At 42.6% G+C, this 16,134-nt stretch overlaps 1 protein-coding gene across 7 annotated transcripts in view; it reads left to right on the top strand.

Moving 5' to 3' along the window:
- The window catches only part of ANAPC1 (anaphase promoting complex subunit 1), an 83,905-nt gene that overhangs the window by 9,401 nt on the left and 58,370 nt on the right, over positions 1 to 16,134 (top strand). For 5 of the 7 annotated variants that reach the window (XM_019662887.1, XM_019662886.1, XM_019662888.1 and 2 more), the window contains 11 exons: positions 583 to 634; positions 842 to 942; positions 1,479 to 1,561; positions 2,682 to 2,755; positions 5,288 to 5,433; positions 5,623 to 5,843; positions 6,591 to 6,800; positions 9,406 to 9,501; positions 11,061 to 11,151; positions 11,242 to 11,307; positions 15,038 to 15,172. In XM_019662887.1, coding sequence (XP_019518432.1) covers positions 583 to 634; positions 842 to 942; positions 1,479 to 1,561; positions 2,682 to 2,755; positions 5,288 to 5,433; positions 5,623 to 5,843; positions 6,591 to 6,800; positions 9,406 to 9,501; positions 11,061 to 11,151; positions 11,242 to 11,307; positions 15,038 to 15,172 — 1,275 coding nt within the window. Of the gene's footprint in view, positions 1 to 582; positions 635 to 841; positions 943 to 1,478; positions 1,562 to 2,681; positions 2,756 to 5,287; positions 5,434 to 5,622; positions 5,844 to 6,590; positions 6,801 to 9,405; positions 9,502 to 11,060; positions 11,152 to 11,241; positions 11,308 to 15,037; positions 15,173 to 16,134 lie in introns of those variants that run through there. The other 2 variants (XM_019662890.1, XM_019662891.1) reach the window with 2 other exon arrangements.

Genomic DNA, 16,134 nt, shown 5'->3' with positions numbered 1-16,134 from the left:
TGCCTTCTGTTGCAAACATGCATCATAACTTTTCTGACAACCCAATATATTATACCACAATTTAAAAAAACCTATAAAATGCCATTATATAATTTTAGTAAGTGATTGTCAAGCATCCCAGTGAAAGTTGACTGGCTTTTTAGGAAAGGGAAATGTTAGTTTTCCTAAAGATGTTTCTAAACCAGGTAAGTCTAGGAAGGTCTAAGAATGAAGAAAATCTGGAGATCATTAACTAGGTTGGCAATTTGCAGCTCTTCTGATAATCTTGCACTTTATATAGGATACAGGGTTTAATACAGGTTGAGCCATTGTTTGAGTTCACTTTTGTTGCAAGGCTTCTATTTAGATTATTTTTATTTTTCCTTCCCTTTTCATAAAATTTATTTGCAAACATAGTTTATCTTTCCTTATATGTATCATTAATTGTCTAATTTTATCTTAACTCTTTTCTGTTCCCATGTTGTATGTGTTGAGCTCATGAAGAAAGACAGTTGTTTGGTAGATGTCATAATTATTATTAAGATACCATTAGTGACTTATTATGTACAGTTTTCTTAGAAGAGTACTTTGTTTTAATTTTAGGCATTGTGGTGTGACTTCATTGTATCACAGGACAAGTCTGAAAAAGCCTACAGTAAGTTTCTTTTTGAAGTTTTATTGTATCTTATGACTGTGTTTCCCATGGGTTTTTTGTTGAAAATAAGTAGCCACTAACAGAGTGGTTTAGCCAAGCATTTTATATTGTTTATTAAAGAATTTGTGCTGTTGGGAATTGTAATTTGTGATTGTTGGGGGTAGCTTTGAAACAAAAGCACCTATCTTCTTGTACCCTTTCTTTCAGGTAGTGATGAAGTAGAGAAATGCATATGTATATTGCAGAGCTCGTGTATTAACATACACAGCATAGAAGGAAAGGATTACATAGCTTCTTTACCTTTTCAGGTAAACCTGAGTGTTTCTATGTGTTTGTGTTTGGTTGGAGATTATTCTTGAATTAATTGCTTTCAGAAGCAGTGCTACTCTTATGTCTTGTAGTAATCACTAATGTTATTTTCATGCAAATAAAATAACTAATATTTAGATTTTGTTGCTTACCATTTTTCTATCCTCTGCATAAAAAATAATTTAATGACATCTTTTCAGAGAGTTTTTTTTTTTTTTGGTTTAACTGGTAAATAAATCATTTTGCTTGTAGTAAATCACATGGCAATATTAGTCTTTTCCTGTTTCTCATCATCTTTTTCATGACTAGTGCTAATATCAGCCCCTTGCAGGAATTTCAGATTGAACTCTTCCTTAGATTTGATTTTGTCTTAGACTTGCTTGTTAGAATTACTTAAAAAAAAATTTTTAGTAACTGATGTTATTTTGTAACACTTACTGAATTGGAAGAAAATCTAATGCTCTAACATGTTTCCTAAAACATGTTCTAAAGAGTAGCTTCCTTTACCTGTGTTTTCCCCCCTTTTTCTTGATAGGTTGCAAATGTTTGGCCCACCAAATATGGATTGTTGTTTGAACGAAGCAGCTCTTCACATGAGGTACCTCCAGGTCCACCCAGGTATTTAGTCCACTTGGTTCAGGATATTATTATTTGGGCTTCTTTGTGATGGTTCTTCGGTAAAATTGTTTACCAAAGAGTTTGGGATAATGACCATTTCCATGGTAACAGCACAGATCTGTGCCACTTTCTCTTATCTCATTATTGTACACATGTGAGTTCTCCTCACTTGGTGCTGAATCACCTACAGCGTTTTTAACTCCCAAGTAGTAAAATTGAACAAGTTGATGTGTTAAAGATAACAAGACTCAATTCTTAGCGCTGCCATATTTTCATTGTACTACTTTGGGCAAATCATGAGGGCTTTCTTAGCTGTCATTTTTTAAAAATTTGTTACAGAAATAGTATCATTTACCCCTTAGGATTTATGCAGGGTTCAGTGAGCTGATGTGAACCATCTTGGACACAGGGCTTAGTACATCTTAGGCGTGCAAGAAACAGGAGGTGTTCATTGGTGGTGTGTTTCCCTGTGTCCGAGTGGGTTGTGAGCTCTCTAAAGGGCAGGGACGCACAGGACCCATGTCAGGGTGGTGCAAGGAGTAGACACTGAGGGGAGAAAATGGCTCATAGATTTTACTCCATTTCTGTATTGAGATAGAAGGCCTGGTTTCTTCCACTTTTTTCTACCACTCATTTTCAAGACGGGCAGCCTTTTTATTGACTGGAAGCTTTTCTTTTCTTTTCTCTTTAAGCGCATTTCTTTGTAAATAGGCGTAGGAGACAAAATTTCTTTTTTAGCTGCCAAAGACACACCGCTACTAAGCGAGGTTACAAACCAGAACAAAACAAACCAACCCAGACTGCCTTATGGCCATTCCCCGCTTGGGTCTGTAATGTGAGGACGGCTATGTGTAGACAGTCCCTGGGCTGTGCTGAGCTCCCTCTGTGTGTGCTTGCTTAGGATTCCCCTGCCTAAGAGGAGAGGTTGCTAGGAATAAATTAGAAGATACTGTGAAAAACAGTATGTAACAGTTTAGAAGATTGCTTTTTGAGATGGCCGGGGTCTAGTTGCAGGCGTGATCTGGAGAAGATATTTCTTTGCCAGGAGAGTGCAAAGTTTATGTACAAATGGAGGCATCTTGTGTTGGTAATTGATTGACTATTTGTTGTTTACTACTAGAGAACCTTTACCCACCATGTTCAGCATGCTGCATCCACTAGATGAAATAACCCCACTCGTGTGTAAATCTGGAAGTAAGTGTATTTTTATAAACTGTTGTATAGCTCCTTTGTTGTGTTGGGAGGAGAAAATGAAGGCACTTAGGAAAATTTGACTTGTTTTACAAAATAATTTAAGCATTTTACAAAAATTACTTTTTCTTTGAAGATTTTTGTTGGGGAATTGGGGAAGGGAAACAGCCAAGTTGTTGTCCTTCAATCTTAGTTATGGAGGGTGCAGCTAGCTCAGCTCCAAATCCAGTCGTGATCCGGCTGCCCCTCAGCAGCTCGCGGCTGCTCAGCTCAAGGTGCCGTGTGCAATCTTAGTTGTGGGTGGGCATAGCCTACCATCCCATGCGGGAGTTGAACTGGCAACCTTGTTGTTAGGAGCACGTGCTCTCACCAGCTGAGCCATCTGGCTGCTGGTTGGCAGCTCAGTGGCAGCTCAGCTCAGGTGCAGCTCACTGGCCTATGTGGGAATTGAACTGGCGACCCTGTTGCTCAGAGCCACTTGGCCAGCCCCACAAAAATAACTTTTTGATTATGAAAATAATTCATATTAAAGTAAGAGCTTTTTGAATACTGTTTGTTTTAACAGTTATTCTTTTCCTAAAAGTAGGGTCTATAAGCCGAGCAGAATAACCCCATAGATTTGCTGACATACCTGTAGAAGACTCTGGACTCTGTTCCTCAGTAATTAATAAGCTAATAAATGATACTTAGATGAATTAAAACATTTTTTTTTGAAGAGAAAATACAGGTTCCTAAGCCTGTACTTTGTAAATTTTAGTATTTCATCTTCCCTGCTCATAGCAACTTAATTTGCTGGGGCTCAGAACTATTACTAACATTTCCTATAGGTACTTCAAGGTGATTATTTTAAAAATTTAAATGTGGCCAAATGTGATAGATAATTATAAATAATAAGGACTTGAAAGCTCAAAAAGTATTTATACTTTCTGACCAATTTTACTTTTAGGACTTTATCCCAGGTACATATTTTGAAATGCCACTGAGGTTTTTATCTTCTATGTCGGCTTGGCAAACTCCAGCCCTGGGCGAAATCCACCCAACAGCCTGTTTTTTTTTCTTTTTTTAAGATTTTTATTGGGGTATTGGGGAGAAGGGAACAGTGCTGGGGAATTAGGGGAAGGGGAACAGACAAATTGCTGTCGTTTTGTTCTTCAGTCTAGTTGTGGAGGATGTTGCTTCACTGGCCCAAGTTGACACCATCATTGTGCTCTTCCCGGGCGAGGCAGATCAGTTGCTGGCTTCTGGATGGCCGCTCACTGCGGCTGCTGGCCGCTCACGCTGGCTGCTGGCTACACATGGAAGCCCCTGGCAACCCACTGCCACAGGGGCTGCAGCCTATGCCATTGCCGGCGACTCACGGCAGCCCAGCTCCAGGTTGAGCTGTTGTTCAGCATCTTAGCTGTAGAGGGCAGTGTTACTGGCCCTCATATGTGGGATCCCAACCGGGGCCCTCTGGCGTCCCAAGCCAGCTCTTAGCCATCGCGCCACTCGGCCGGCCCCAGCCTGTTTTTTTAAGGCTTACGAGCTAAGAATGGTTTTTGCCTTTTTCAAGGGTTGTAGAAGAAAAGAAAAGAGATTGTGCAGAAGCATCAGTAAGTGGTCCACAGAGCCTAGGCTACTTAATCTTTGGTATTTTACAGAAAAAGTGTGTTGGTAATTCTCCATTTTATTGGTAACAATTACAGACAACCTTAATAGACATGCTAGGACCTGTGACTGAATGGTATGCGGCCATTATTGATCATGTTTTTGAATCCTATTTAATGACCTCAGAAATTGCTTATTCCTAATGTTAAGTAGAATATAAAACTAAATGCAATATGATTCTAATTTTGTAAAAACATTAGAAGTATGTATACATGTATAGGAGAAAAAACCGGAATACTCCCTAATGTATTAATGGTGGATATTTTTAGATGGGATTATGAGTGATTTTTATTTTTTAAAGTACTTACTATTTTTATAAAATAATATATATTTTTATTATTTAATGTTTTACCTGAGAGGGAGGCATTTAGGAAGCTGTTGGATGAGGACCTAGAAATCAATTCCTGGCACTATAATAGTAGATGCTAACCTCACTTGGAAAACTTTATTTTGCATATGTCACTAGTAAAGCAGATACAGGTGTCCTTTTCAGCACATTTGAATGGTTATTATAGAGGACGGACTTCATGATCAAAGGAAAGGACCAGTGAAGAAGGCAAACATAGCAGAATAGGTGATTGCGATTCATAGATAAGTTGGTGATGAAGGAGTCTGGCCTTCTTTTTCCTATGGCCCAGGAGTGTAAGGGTGGGGCACACGCACTTCATCATTTAACTGCATGGATGTGAGGTCGAAATTGGTAACACTCATCGTCTTCAATGTAGTTAATGGACAGTGCAGGGTTAATTAATTGGTATGTTGATGGATTTTGTGCCTTGATTGGCTTGGTTTCTCGTTGTCTTTAGGAATTGGGTGAAGTCTTTTGATAGAGAAAAGCTTTGTAAAGTCCATTGTTCAAAGCTTGATTTTCTCTGTTTTATCCTGAAGGTCTTTTTGGTTCATCACGGGTGCAGTACGTTGTAGATCATACCATGAAAATAGTGTTCCTCAGCACTGAGCCCTCCATTGTGATGACGTACGACAGTGTTCAGAGCCTGCACTCTGTGTGGGTTCTTCGGAGAGTCAGAGCAGAGGTGAGGGTAATGGGTCTTTAATACGGAAAACTTTCATGTGTTTGGGGGAATTGTGTGTGAAATGGATTGAGCTTATTAGGAAAAAAGAAATATTGTGTCTGTAATAACTTGAATTTACCCTGAATTTTTACCAGGAAATTACTCTTTTCATCTGATTATTATTTCCCCTTCTGTTCATTTTGGTTTAAGGAAGAGAATGTTGTTTTAAAGTTCTCTGAACAGGGGGGAACCCCCCAGAATGTGCCCACGAGTAGCTCCCTCACAGCACACCTCCGAAGCCTCTCCAAAGGAGACTCCCCCGTGGGCTCACCTTTCCAGAATTACTCCTCCGTCCACAGTCAGAGTCGCTCTACTTCCTCACCCAGTCTGCACTCTCGTTCTCCTTCCATCTCCAACATGGCGGCTCTCAGGTGGGACGCAGTGTGGTGTGCCCTTGTTTTATTGAGTTAGCCCTTGTTTTACTTAGTTTACTGATGTGTGCTTTTCATGCTTTCCTTTAGTTTTGAGGGATTTACAGTTTCTGTTGCCAGCTCTTGGGTACTTTTTAGGGGAGACAGCCATTAAAACAGTTGTGTTGCTTTTCCTAAGACTTCCAGGCCTCCTGTGTTACCTGTTTCAAGGAGTCCCATTGGATGGCTGCTGATTCTTGTCATAAGACTGGTTGCCTCATTTCTACCACTAAGTGGCAGCAGTTTGATGAATATTGATCTTAAATATATTTTGGTACTATTTTGTCTTAATTTGCATTAGCTTTTCTTTTGTTTCGTCTATCATTCTGTTTGTGTATTTGTCTACCTCTCTCTGTGTGTCATCTCTCAGTCATCTACCTATCTGTCTAGTGACATAGGGACATAGTTTTGTTGGTTTGTATTATGTCTGAATATACAGGAACATTGTTTAGACCTTTTTGAAGAATCTAAACAATTCATTTTCTGAAACAAAAAATAAACTAATTTTTAGTTTTAAGACAATGAGTTCTAACAAGAATGTAGTAAAGCACATTTAAGTAGCTATTCCTTTTTTAAAAACTCGTCTTTCTGACTGGGACTGTTCCGGTATGCTTCCTCTACACAGAATTTGGAAAGTGCTGTTGGACAGTGTGTGACACTAGCTCGTGTGTTGATTGTGACGCCTTCTCTCCTCTGTTTGTCATGCAGCCGTGCTCACTCCCCCGCCTTAGGAGCGCACTCTTTTTCAGGGGTGCAGAGGTTCAACCTTTCAAGCCACAGTCAGTCTCCAAGGAGACACAGTGTTTCCCAGTCTCCAAGCAGTAATTCGAACAGCTCTTTCCTCGTGCCAGAAACAGAACCGATTGTTCCCGAACTGTGTATTGACCATTTATGGACAGAAGCGATTACCAGCATGAGGTTTGGAGTATACATTTTTGTATTCAAAGAAAAATGTTGCTAAAAGTCTTAGAAAATGCTTAGGGTTTTACTTAAGCTTCCCTTTAGCATACTCAGTTATTAGTACTGATAAAAACACATTCAGATCTGTATTAAGGCCACCTGTGTTTCACTAGAGGACATTAATGATATTAAAGTGACCATAAAAATATTTTTCGTGCTTTGCTATGTCTTCCCTAACTTGGTAATAATCCCTCAGATTCAAGCTGTTTGATGTTTTAGGGAGAAATTACTCATTTGTGTAGAACAGGACATTTGGGATTCCAGAGCATTTTTATTAAGGTCAGTTTGTTTTTCTTTTTGTTTTGTTTTTTTTACATGCTTGTTGAGTGTTAGCTGTTCTTTTTGGGAAACACAGTTCAGACCTCTGTTTTTTGTGACCTTTCCTTTTCCTTTTATGTTCTCTGTAAGAATTCTTTCATTAATTCAGCCAGTCGAGGTGTGTGTGTGCTAGTGCCTGTGTGTGTGTGCTAGTGCCTGTGTGTCAGCAGGCAGATTGGTCACTGTCCGTGTCCTCAAAGGGAGACACAGAAGGGTGGTGACACAGAAGACACTGCCTGTCCCGCTGGTGGGGCTTTGGAAAGATGAGTAGGTATTTGGTGGGCAGCGAAGTGCAGAAGGCAGAGGGCATCGGAAGAGAAGTTGAACAGTGTGGGTGCGTACGGTGTGTTCAGGGGACCAGAGATTCGCTCCCTCTCCTTATGGCACGGGGAAGAGGAGGGGCTAAGAAAGGGGAGGCATGAGAAGATTGGTTTTTAGGGCTGGTCCGCTTGATGAGGGCTGTGAGAAGGGGCTTTGTGTGTGGGTGTAAAGAGGGGAAGGAGCAGAGCGATAAACCAGGGAGTTGTGTGCTGATCATTGGCGATGGAGGCAGGAGACTTGGGTTGGAATTTAAGGAGTGTGTAGGGATCAGGGTCCTGGAGGGCCTGTGGGGGAGCCTGTGGCTGCAGGGGTTCTGGTGGCCGTCTTGCCCGTGCATGCTATTCACGTGTATGTTGGCGTGTGTCGGCCCTATCCTAAGAAGAGATTTTGTTCACTGTCTTTAGATTCTCAGAGGACGTCTGTGACCCTCCTATGGTTAAAAGCTGGTGGTGTAGGACCAGGAGAGGCCTGAAGTCTGGAAAACTTGAAATTTCTGGGTGACAAGAGAAAAGAGACAAAGCTGCTGCAGAGAGACAAAGTAAGAGAGGTCAGGCGGGAGAGCAGCAGGAAATCAATGTCACGGAACCCAAGGAAAGAGAGCCTTTCAAATAGTGAGACAGTTGCCAGGTCCCGGTGAGGTGTGGCACTCAGAGGTGAGCTCAGAGAGGCAGGTACCTGCAGGGCAGTGGGTTGACTGGTGACGCTGGCCAGAGCACTGGGGTGTGGGGCCGTGCAGTGGTGTGGAGTGGGCTGGAGGGAGTCAGTGGGGCTGTCCGAATGAACAGAGACGCACGGAGTGCCTTGAGGAGTTTGCCTTTGAATGGGGCCGAGGTTACACAACGAGCCAGATGGAGTGTCAGCGTCAAGACTGAGGTTTTTCTGAACTGGTTGAAGAAAATTCGTCTTCATGATCAAACGCTTCAGTGTGTATGTCTTCAACATAAGGACATTGTCTTACCCCAGCACAATGCCATTTTCACATCCAGCCAGGTGACATGAAGTCCTTCATGTGATCTAATACTCGATCCATGTTCGTATTTCTAGACTTGTATCTTAATATGAGAGAGTCAGCTATGAGGCCTGTTCCCAAAGCAGGGAAAGCATCGAAAATACAGGGGAAAGGAAATGATGACGGTAGACAAGGAAGCTGCAAGGAGCACAAGAGGAGAGATGAGCTGGGGAGATTGGAAGGGGGTGACTCTAGGGCATAGAGGGTGGGAGGCTGAGCTCAGACCTGACAGCCTGCTGCTCTGTGAAACAGAAGGCAGATGCAGGGTCTGGGATGGGGAGGGGCAGGTCCTTGGAGGAAAGTAAAGGTGCAAGTGCAGTGTTGAGCTGGCTTCTTTCTCTGTTTGCGTCTTTCCTACAGAAAAGACGTATTTCCTACACCTAAAGGCATTTGACTTTCAATACCTTATTGGCAAGTTGAATCTCTTGCAGATCCCTAGTTACAGATGTTTGGTCTTGCGTACCACTCTAGGAAGAAACCTTCGGGAATGAGAGGTATGGTTTACAAAGGGCGAGGAAGGAGAGCCTAATGTGAGTGACCAAGGAGAGAGGTAGGAGAGGGCGTTTGATCAAATGTCTGACCCCTTTGACCTTGAAGGGGTAGGGATCCAAGTCTGTGTTACTTTAGCAGTAGGTAATGTGCATAGTATGGAAGTAACAAGTCCACTGATAGTGATTAAACTTATTGTGATTTTCCCCAAAAGCTGTGTGTGGCATGGACTCAGCATCAGAGAGCTGAAAGGGATCTCAGAGATCATGAAAGTCAAATCTTAAAAGTGTTTTGGGGTCTTCAAGATTATAGTTTGGCCCATGTACTTGTTATTTCTTACAGAATATTTTCAAGCACTTTTAATCGTTACAGTGGTAGAATTTTGAACCATTGCTGACAGTTACTTCATTAATGTATCTATTGCAGAGAGAAAAATTCACAGGCTTCAAAAGTGTTTATTACATCTGATCTATGTGGGCAAAAGTTTTTGTGCTTTTTGGTAGAGTCCCAGCTCCAGTTACGGTAAGTGTGTGTTCCCCTTGGTATTGTGTCAGTAAACATAGGGCTGCTCCCCTCCCCTCTCCCTCCCTCTCTCCCTTCCTCCCTCTTTCCTTCCTTCCTTCCTTCCTTCCTTCCTTCCTTCCTTCCTTCCTTCCTTCCTTCCTTCCTTCTTTCCTTTCTTTCTTTCTTAGTAGTTTTATTGAAATAATATACATAGCATAAAATTGACATGTTGTAAGTGTACAATTAAATGATTTTTAGTAAATTTACAGAGTTATGCAGCCATCACCACAACTTAGTTGTAAAATTTTCTGTCACCCTAAAAAGATCCCTTGTGTTTGATTTGAAGTCAATCTCTGTTTCCATTCCCAACCTCGGGCAACCCATGTGTAGGCTTTCAGCCTTTGTGGGTTTGCCGTTCCTGATTTTATGGAATCATTCAAAGTGCAGTTTTTTTGTGTCTAGCGTCTTTCACATAGCATAAAGATTTTCAGGACATGCCATGTTGAAGCACATGTGATGCTTTATTCCTGTTGTGGTTGTATTCCCTGTGCGATGTGCCACGTTTGGTTTATCCATTCAGCAGTTGAGGGACATTTGGTCCGTTCCTGCTTTATGATCATGTATGTTATGGTGCTACAAACATTGGAGTGCAAGTCTTTGTGTGGGTGTACATGGTTTCTTTTTCTTGGGTAGGTACCTAGGAGTGGGATTGTTGGATCAAATGCATTTTCAACTTTTTAAGGGATGGCCAGACTCTTTTCAGATAGGCTGCTCCATTTTACATCCCTTTTGTTCCCACCAGCCACGTTGGAGGGCCCCCTTTGTTCCCACCAGGCACGTTGCAGGGGTCCCTTTCTTTATCTTTGAGAAGGTTGGAGATTCAGTCTCTGTGACTGTAGCCATTCTAGTGGGTGTGAAGTGGCTTTAATTTGCATTTCCCTAATGACTTCTGATGTACATCTCATGTGCTTATTAGCCAGTCATTTGTCTTCAGAGGTGAAATGTAAATTCACATCTTTGCCCATTGATTTACCTTTTTATTTTGAAATAATTATAAATCACAGAAGTTGCAAAAAAGTAGAGGGGTCCGATGTACCCCGCACCTTTTGCCCCAGAGGTAACATCTTACATAACTTCAGTACATGACCCAAACAGTAAATTGACACCAGCACAATCCACAGACCTTATTCAGGCTTCACTGGACTCGCGCGCGCGCGTGTGTGTGTGTGTGTGTGTGTGTGTGTGTGTGTGTGTGTGTGTATGATTCCAGCAGTTTTCTCTCATGTGTAGGTTTGTTTAGGCACCACAGTCAAGCTACAGAACCTCTTAATTACCTCAGCAGTCTCTCTCGTGCTCCTCCTTTACAGTTACGGTGCCACAGCCACCGTGTCTCTAACCCCTGACAACCACTAATCTCTTCTCCATCTCGGTAATGTTGTCATTTGAAAATGTTATGTGAATGGAATCCTACACTAGGTCACCTTTTGAGATTGGCTTCTTCCAGTCAGCATAACACCCTTGAGATCAGGGTGAATACTTTGTATGAATACTTTGTGCTTTTCTATTTTAATATTCAGCTGTGTCAAGTTTCAAGAGAGCAATGATAAGACCCAGCTCATCTTTGGCTCCATCACCAACATACAGGCAAAGGATGCAGCGCCAGTGGAGGTAAACGCAGGCACATTTCTTGAGAAGTTGAAAGTCATTATGCTTCGTAGTTTGCACAGAATGGAAAATACAGTCTTTGTTCTTTTATAGAAGATAGATGCCATGCTGGTCCTGGAAAGCAGTGGAAGCCTGGTGCTGTACACAGGGGTGGTTCGAGTAAGTGCTGAGTAGACTTTGTGCTTCTGTAGGACTGCCCCCTTAGATGTTCTGTAATGTACCTTTAGTTTATTATTTAATGCCTGTCACCTTCTGTCTGTAGGATTTATTGTAAGAGTTGAAATGAAGTCTCCAATTTAGGTTGGTCCTAACGTGGAGGTCGAGGATTCACTGCCCTTAGGTGGATTGGTGCTGGGAACCCGGCACAGATGGGAACTTTTCATGCGTTAGGTAGATTGTTTTAATGAAAGAGTTGAACTGAAGTTTTACAAAGAATGTAGTTGTGAAATTGGTATATGGGTGGCTTTGTTCAGTCTCAGAGTTTTCGTAATGTTTCATTATATTAAATGTATAGTATGTTGGCTGTATCTTTTTTATCAGGTGTGAGATTTATATACAGCCTCATAAATTTTACAAGTGAAATTACGATATTGAAATACATATACACAGTTGGAAGAATAATGAAGTGATTATTCACATAAGCTCAAGTCTGGTTAAGAAATGGGGTGCTGCCAGTATCTGTAATGTCTCTGGGGGTTCTTTACTGATTGTATCCTCATCTCCCTGTACCGTCACCCCCCAGATGACACCATCCTGGCTTTTCTAATAAGTCAGTCTCTTGTTTTTACTACAACCTTTTTGCTATTTTGAATGTATCAATAAAGAGTACATTGTTTAGTTTTACTCCTTTTGAATTTTTATATAATGGAGGCCATACCATGTTCTCTTCCCTGACTTGATTTACTTGCTCACCGTTATACTATTTTGAGATTTATCTGTGGATGTGCAGCTGTTGTTTCCTCATTCACTGTTACGTACTATTCTGCTGTATGATTATACGAAACCGTTTACTATGGTACCAGTCACGGAGGTTGTTTGTGTTGTTTACCTGTTTCTTTGTTTTTGTTTGTTAGTTTCTTTGTTTTTGTTTTTTAGCTGAGCCATCCTGCTACCTGTTGGCAGCCCAGCGGCAGCTCAGCTTGAGCTGGGAATCAAACCGCTGTTGCTCAGAGCTTACACTCTTGAGCGAGCTCTTAAACAACTGAGCCACTCGGCTGGCTCTGTTTACCTGTTTCTTCAACTAAAGAAGCTTTAGAACAACCCTTACACGTGTCCCTTCGCCTTCAGAGTGGAGCACAGTCAGTGCGGCCATGTGCTGCCCAGGTGTTTCCCAGAGTTTGGTTATACCTGCTACAAGCTCTCCCCTCCTGCTGGCCTCCAGCAGCTATGAGTTCCCAGAGCTTCTTGACATTCCTGCTAATCCATAGCACTTTCCCCCAAATTGGTACCATGTTACAGCTAGGTGAGAGTGGAAGTCTAGGCGCCTCACTTGGCCAGGGCTGACAGGGCTGAGAGGGGGCCCTGGTGTCTCCATGGGGCTTGTCTGGAGGAGGCTGCTTATTGTCTGAAGGTTTTCTGCCTTGTTAGGCTACCCCTTTCCTGATTCTTTACCCAGGGAGAGCAGTATTTCTGGGGCCTATTTTTCTATCTGCTCCCATAATGAGATTGTGGTCTGCCTCAACTCTGTGCTCCCCAGAGGCCAGTATGAGGACTGAGTGGTGTGACAGGCCAGTGCTTAGTTCTCCAGTCCTTTACTGTGTGGTTATTGGTCAGCTTCACACACGGTCACTCAGAGGCCTGCCCAGGATTCATACCCACCCTTAGACAATCCTTTTCTCTCTCACCTTCTTCTCCATTCCCCCTCAGTCCCTAGTTGGGACACAGAAGTTGCCTGCCTTGTTACACAGGGTGGGGTGGAATACAGGGCAGGGGGAAAGGGAGAGGTGTGCTGCCTTATAGGGAACAAGGATGTGAGCGGGTGCCACCCCCCTGCACAGGGGCTGCACACCCTAAGAGGGAACCGGGCTGGCTCATGGTTCTGAAAGCAGGGCTGTGGCTTCAGTCTTGCAGCTGCAGAGCCTGATGAGGGAACAGAAGAGAAGAGGCTGGCTGAGTCCCTGCAGATCAGACCTGTAGGATCGGCCTGGCCCCCAGTCTCTGTGCTGTGGGGTCGGGGTGGGAGCCCCACTTATTTCCCACAGGTGGATTGGAAGTCCCCAGACCACAGCTCTTGATGAGGCCACCAAGGGCCATGGCTGGTTCCCAGTGTTTGCCTGGAATCTGTTTCTGTTCTGCTTGGTCATTCTTTTCTGGACACCTGGGCTAGAAAGAGCAAGGTTTTCAAGGGACCTCTTTTGGTCTGTGCCTCTGGCATTTCCCGGTTGCAGGCCTCTGGAGAGCCTAAGGCCTGGTTATGTAAGAAGACTAACAAACAAACAAACACCTAGGAAGTTCGTCATAGGTCATTCCTGGTTCTTGGGTCCTTAGCCTCTTTCCTTGCCTTTCAGAGTCTTACATTGCATTAAAAATTTTGTGCAGTTTTTTGTTGTTGTAGGAAGTAGTGGGAGAAATAATCTTGGAATGTGCTTACTTTGTATTTTCATTACCTCAAAGTCTTGATTGCTTTTTAAAACCTTTATATATGCACTAGTTCTCATTGTCACTTTTTTTTTTTAAAGATTTTATTGGAGAATTGGGGGAGGGGAACAGACAAGTTGCTGTCCTTTTGTTCTTCGGTCTAGTTGTGGAGGACGTCGCTTCACTGGCCCATGTTGGTATTGTGATCATTGTGCTCTTCCCAGCTGAGGCAGACCAGTTGCCGGCCATTGGATGGCCGCTCGTGGCAGCTCATGGCAGCTGCTGGCTGCTCACGGTAGCTTACAGCAGTTCACTGCAGGCCCCTTGCAGCCTATGCCATTGCCAATGATTCATGGCAGCCCAGCTCCAGGTCGAGCTGTTGTTCATCACCTTAGCTGTGGATGGCGCGCAGCATCACTTGCCCATGTGGGATCCGAACCGGCGGCACTGCTCAGAGCTCGCGCTCCCAAGCCAAGTCTTAACCAACAAGCCACTCAGCCGGCCCCACACTTTGTTTTTTAATCCTAAAGATTTTATTTGGGCAACTTGTAATTTTATTAGCTTTTGGGAAGTATATTGACATGAAATGTAAGTTGTTAAAATTTCTCTTTAGTTCTGAGTATTTCCCTTTAGTTTTATCAAGAGTTTTCAGCTTGTATGAATGTGAATTTCTGTTGTGTTTTCCTGAGAACCCTAAGAATCGCTAAAATAAGGGTTGATTAGCATGGATTGTCAACTCATCCTTTCAAGGTCAATGAAGAATTTATGTAAAGGTTTTTTGAGGAGGAAGTATTTGAGAGCTTATGATGGAAGACAGATCAGAAGTTAGAAAGCACAGCTTGAATTAGGTTGGATTTAATTTCTGGAGCATCACTCAGCCTCATTTTTTTAGCCCTTGGGAAGTACTTGGTGTTCTTCCTTTCTGCCTGGAGAAGTAGTTCACAGAAGAGCTGCTTGTAGTCCCTGACAGCTCAGTGTCCCTGCTGTCTTTTCTACAATAAGGTAGAAAATACATAGTGTACTATGTATGTTTGTATAATGTCTTGGCTGTATTAACATTTCCCACCTTTCCTGCAAAAAAACAAAAACAAGCCTCAGTGATGAGAGGAGGAATCAGATCAAGAGAAATTATACCAAGGTATTTGTAGTTGGATAGTGGAATTTGATGCATTACTAAAATTTTAATTTAGTTATTTTTGGTGAGCATAAAACATGAAATAACAAAAGAAAAATATGCTTACATGTCAGAACATTTTACTTAAGAATATGATTCACTAAAGCCAGTATTTTTTCCACATCTTATTGCTTAAAGGTTGGAAAGGTTTTTATTCCAGGACTGCTACCTCCTTCCCTGACAATGTCCAACGCGATGCCTCGGCCCAGCACTCCACTGGATAGCGTCAGCACTCCGAAGCCCCTGCGTAAGCTGCTTGGGTCCTTGGATGAGGTGAGAAACTAATTAGGTGTCGTAAACATTACTAGTATTGTAAAGAAGTTTGGTCAGAGGTTTCTTCTGTTTTAATCACAGAATTTAAAGTTTAGCTAATAATTGTAGAATATAAATGTTTCGAACACAAATGATTCAGTAAACACGCACTGACCTCCTATGTGATGTGTAAGGTGTTTCTGAAGGTGCTATAGAGATGAGAATGGGGCATTCTTTTCCATTGTGGGATCACACCATTTCCTTGAGTGGAATCGTTGTAGTATCTGCATAGAAATTATAATTTAAGGACAACGATTAAGGTTTATGAAATTTATGAACCACAGTCAGAAAATCCTGTGGGAGGTTCACTGATCGGAAGATACATCCTGATGGGTCCCCATGGCAGAACCAAGGGCTCTACCCAGAGAGGTCTATCGGGCTGGGTTTGGACGGTGAGGCTGAGTGGGATGTCTGTAGGGGAGAAGGGGCATTCGGGTAAGGAGGGCTTAGGGGCCTGGGCTGGAGGAAGGAATGTGCACACCACTTTTCACTTTTGTACACGTTCGCATCTCCGTTTCCTGGCGCACAGGTTAAGACTCAGCATGTCTGTGGGTGGAATGAACGAAGTTCTGAAAGTACGGAAAGTCTGTTGGGTGAGGTGGTCAGGGTGGGACAGTCGTGATAACCTGTGTTTGAGTGTTTTCTGCATGCCAGGCACAGTTCTAAATGTTTTGTATGTCATGACTCATTTAATCCCTTCAAACAGCTTTATTGGGAAGGGACTGATCCTCCTTTTACAAAGGGGTACATAGAGGTACAAGGAGGTTACTTGTCCAGAGAGCTATAGCTACGTAGTAAGTGTTGGAGTTGGGATTAATGACAGGCTCTTAAAAGGCTCTTAAAAGAAGTTGGTTTTTATTCTGAATGCAATCACGGGGCATTACAAGTATTTGAGGATGGAGTTAGCAGTGTTAGGATCTGTG

The sequence above is a fragment of the Hipposideros armiger genome, unplaced genomic scaffold (genome assembly GCF_001890085.2).
Source record: "Hipposideros armiger isolate ML-2016 unplaced genomic scaffold, ASM189008v1 scaffold_382, whole genome shotgun sequence".
In the NCBI taxonomy this organism is placed as follows: domain Eukaryota; kingdom Metazoa; phylum Chordata; class Mammalia; order Chiroptera; family Hipposideridae; genus Hipposideros; species Hipposideros armiger.
The sequence above is the reverse complement of the archived record's forward strand: the minus strand, read 5'-3'. Positions and strand labels throughout refer to the sequence as shown.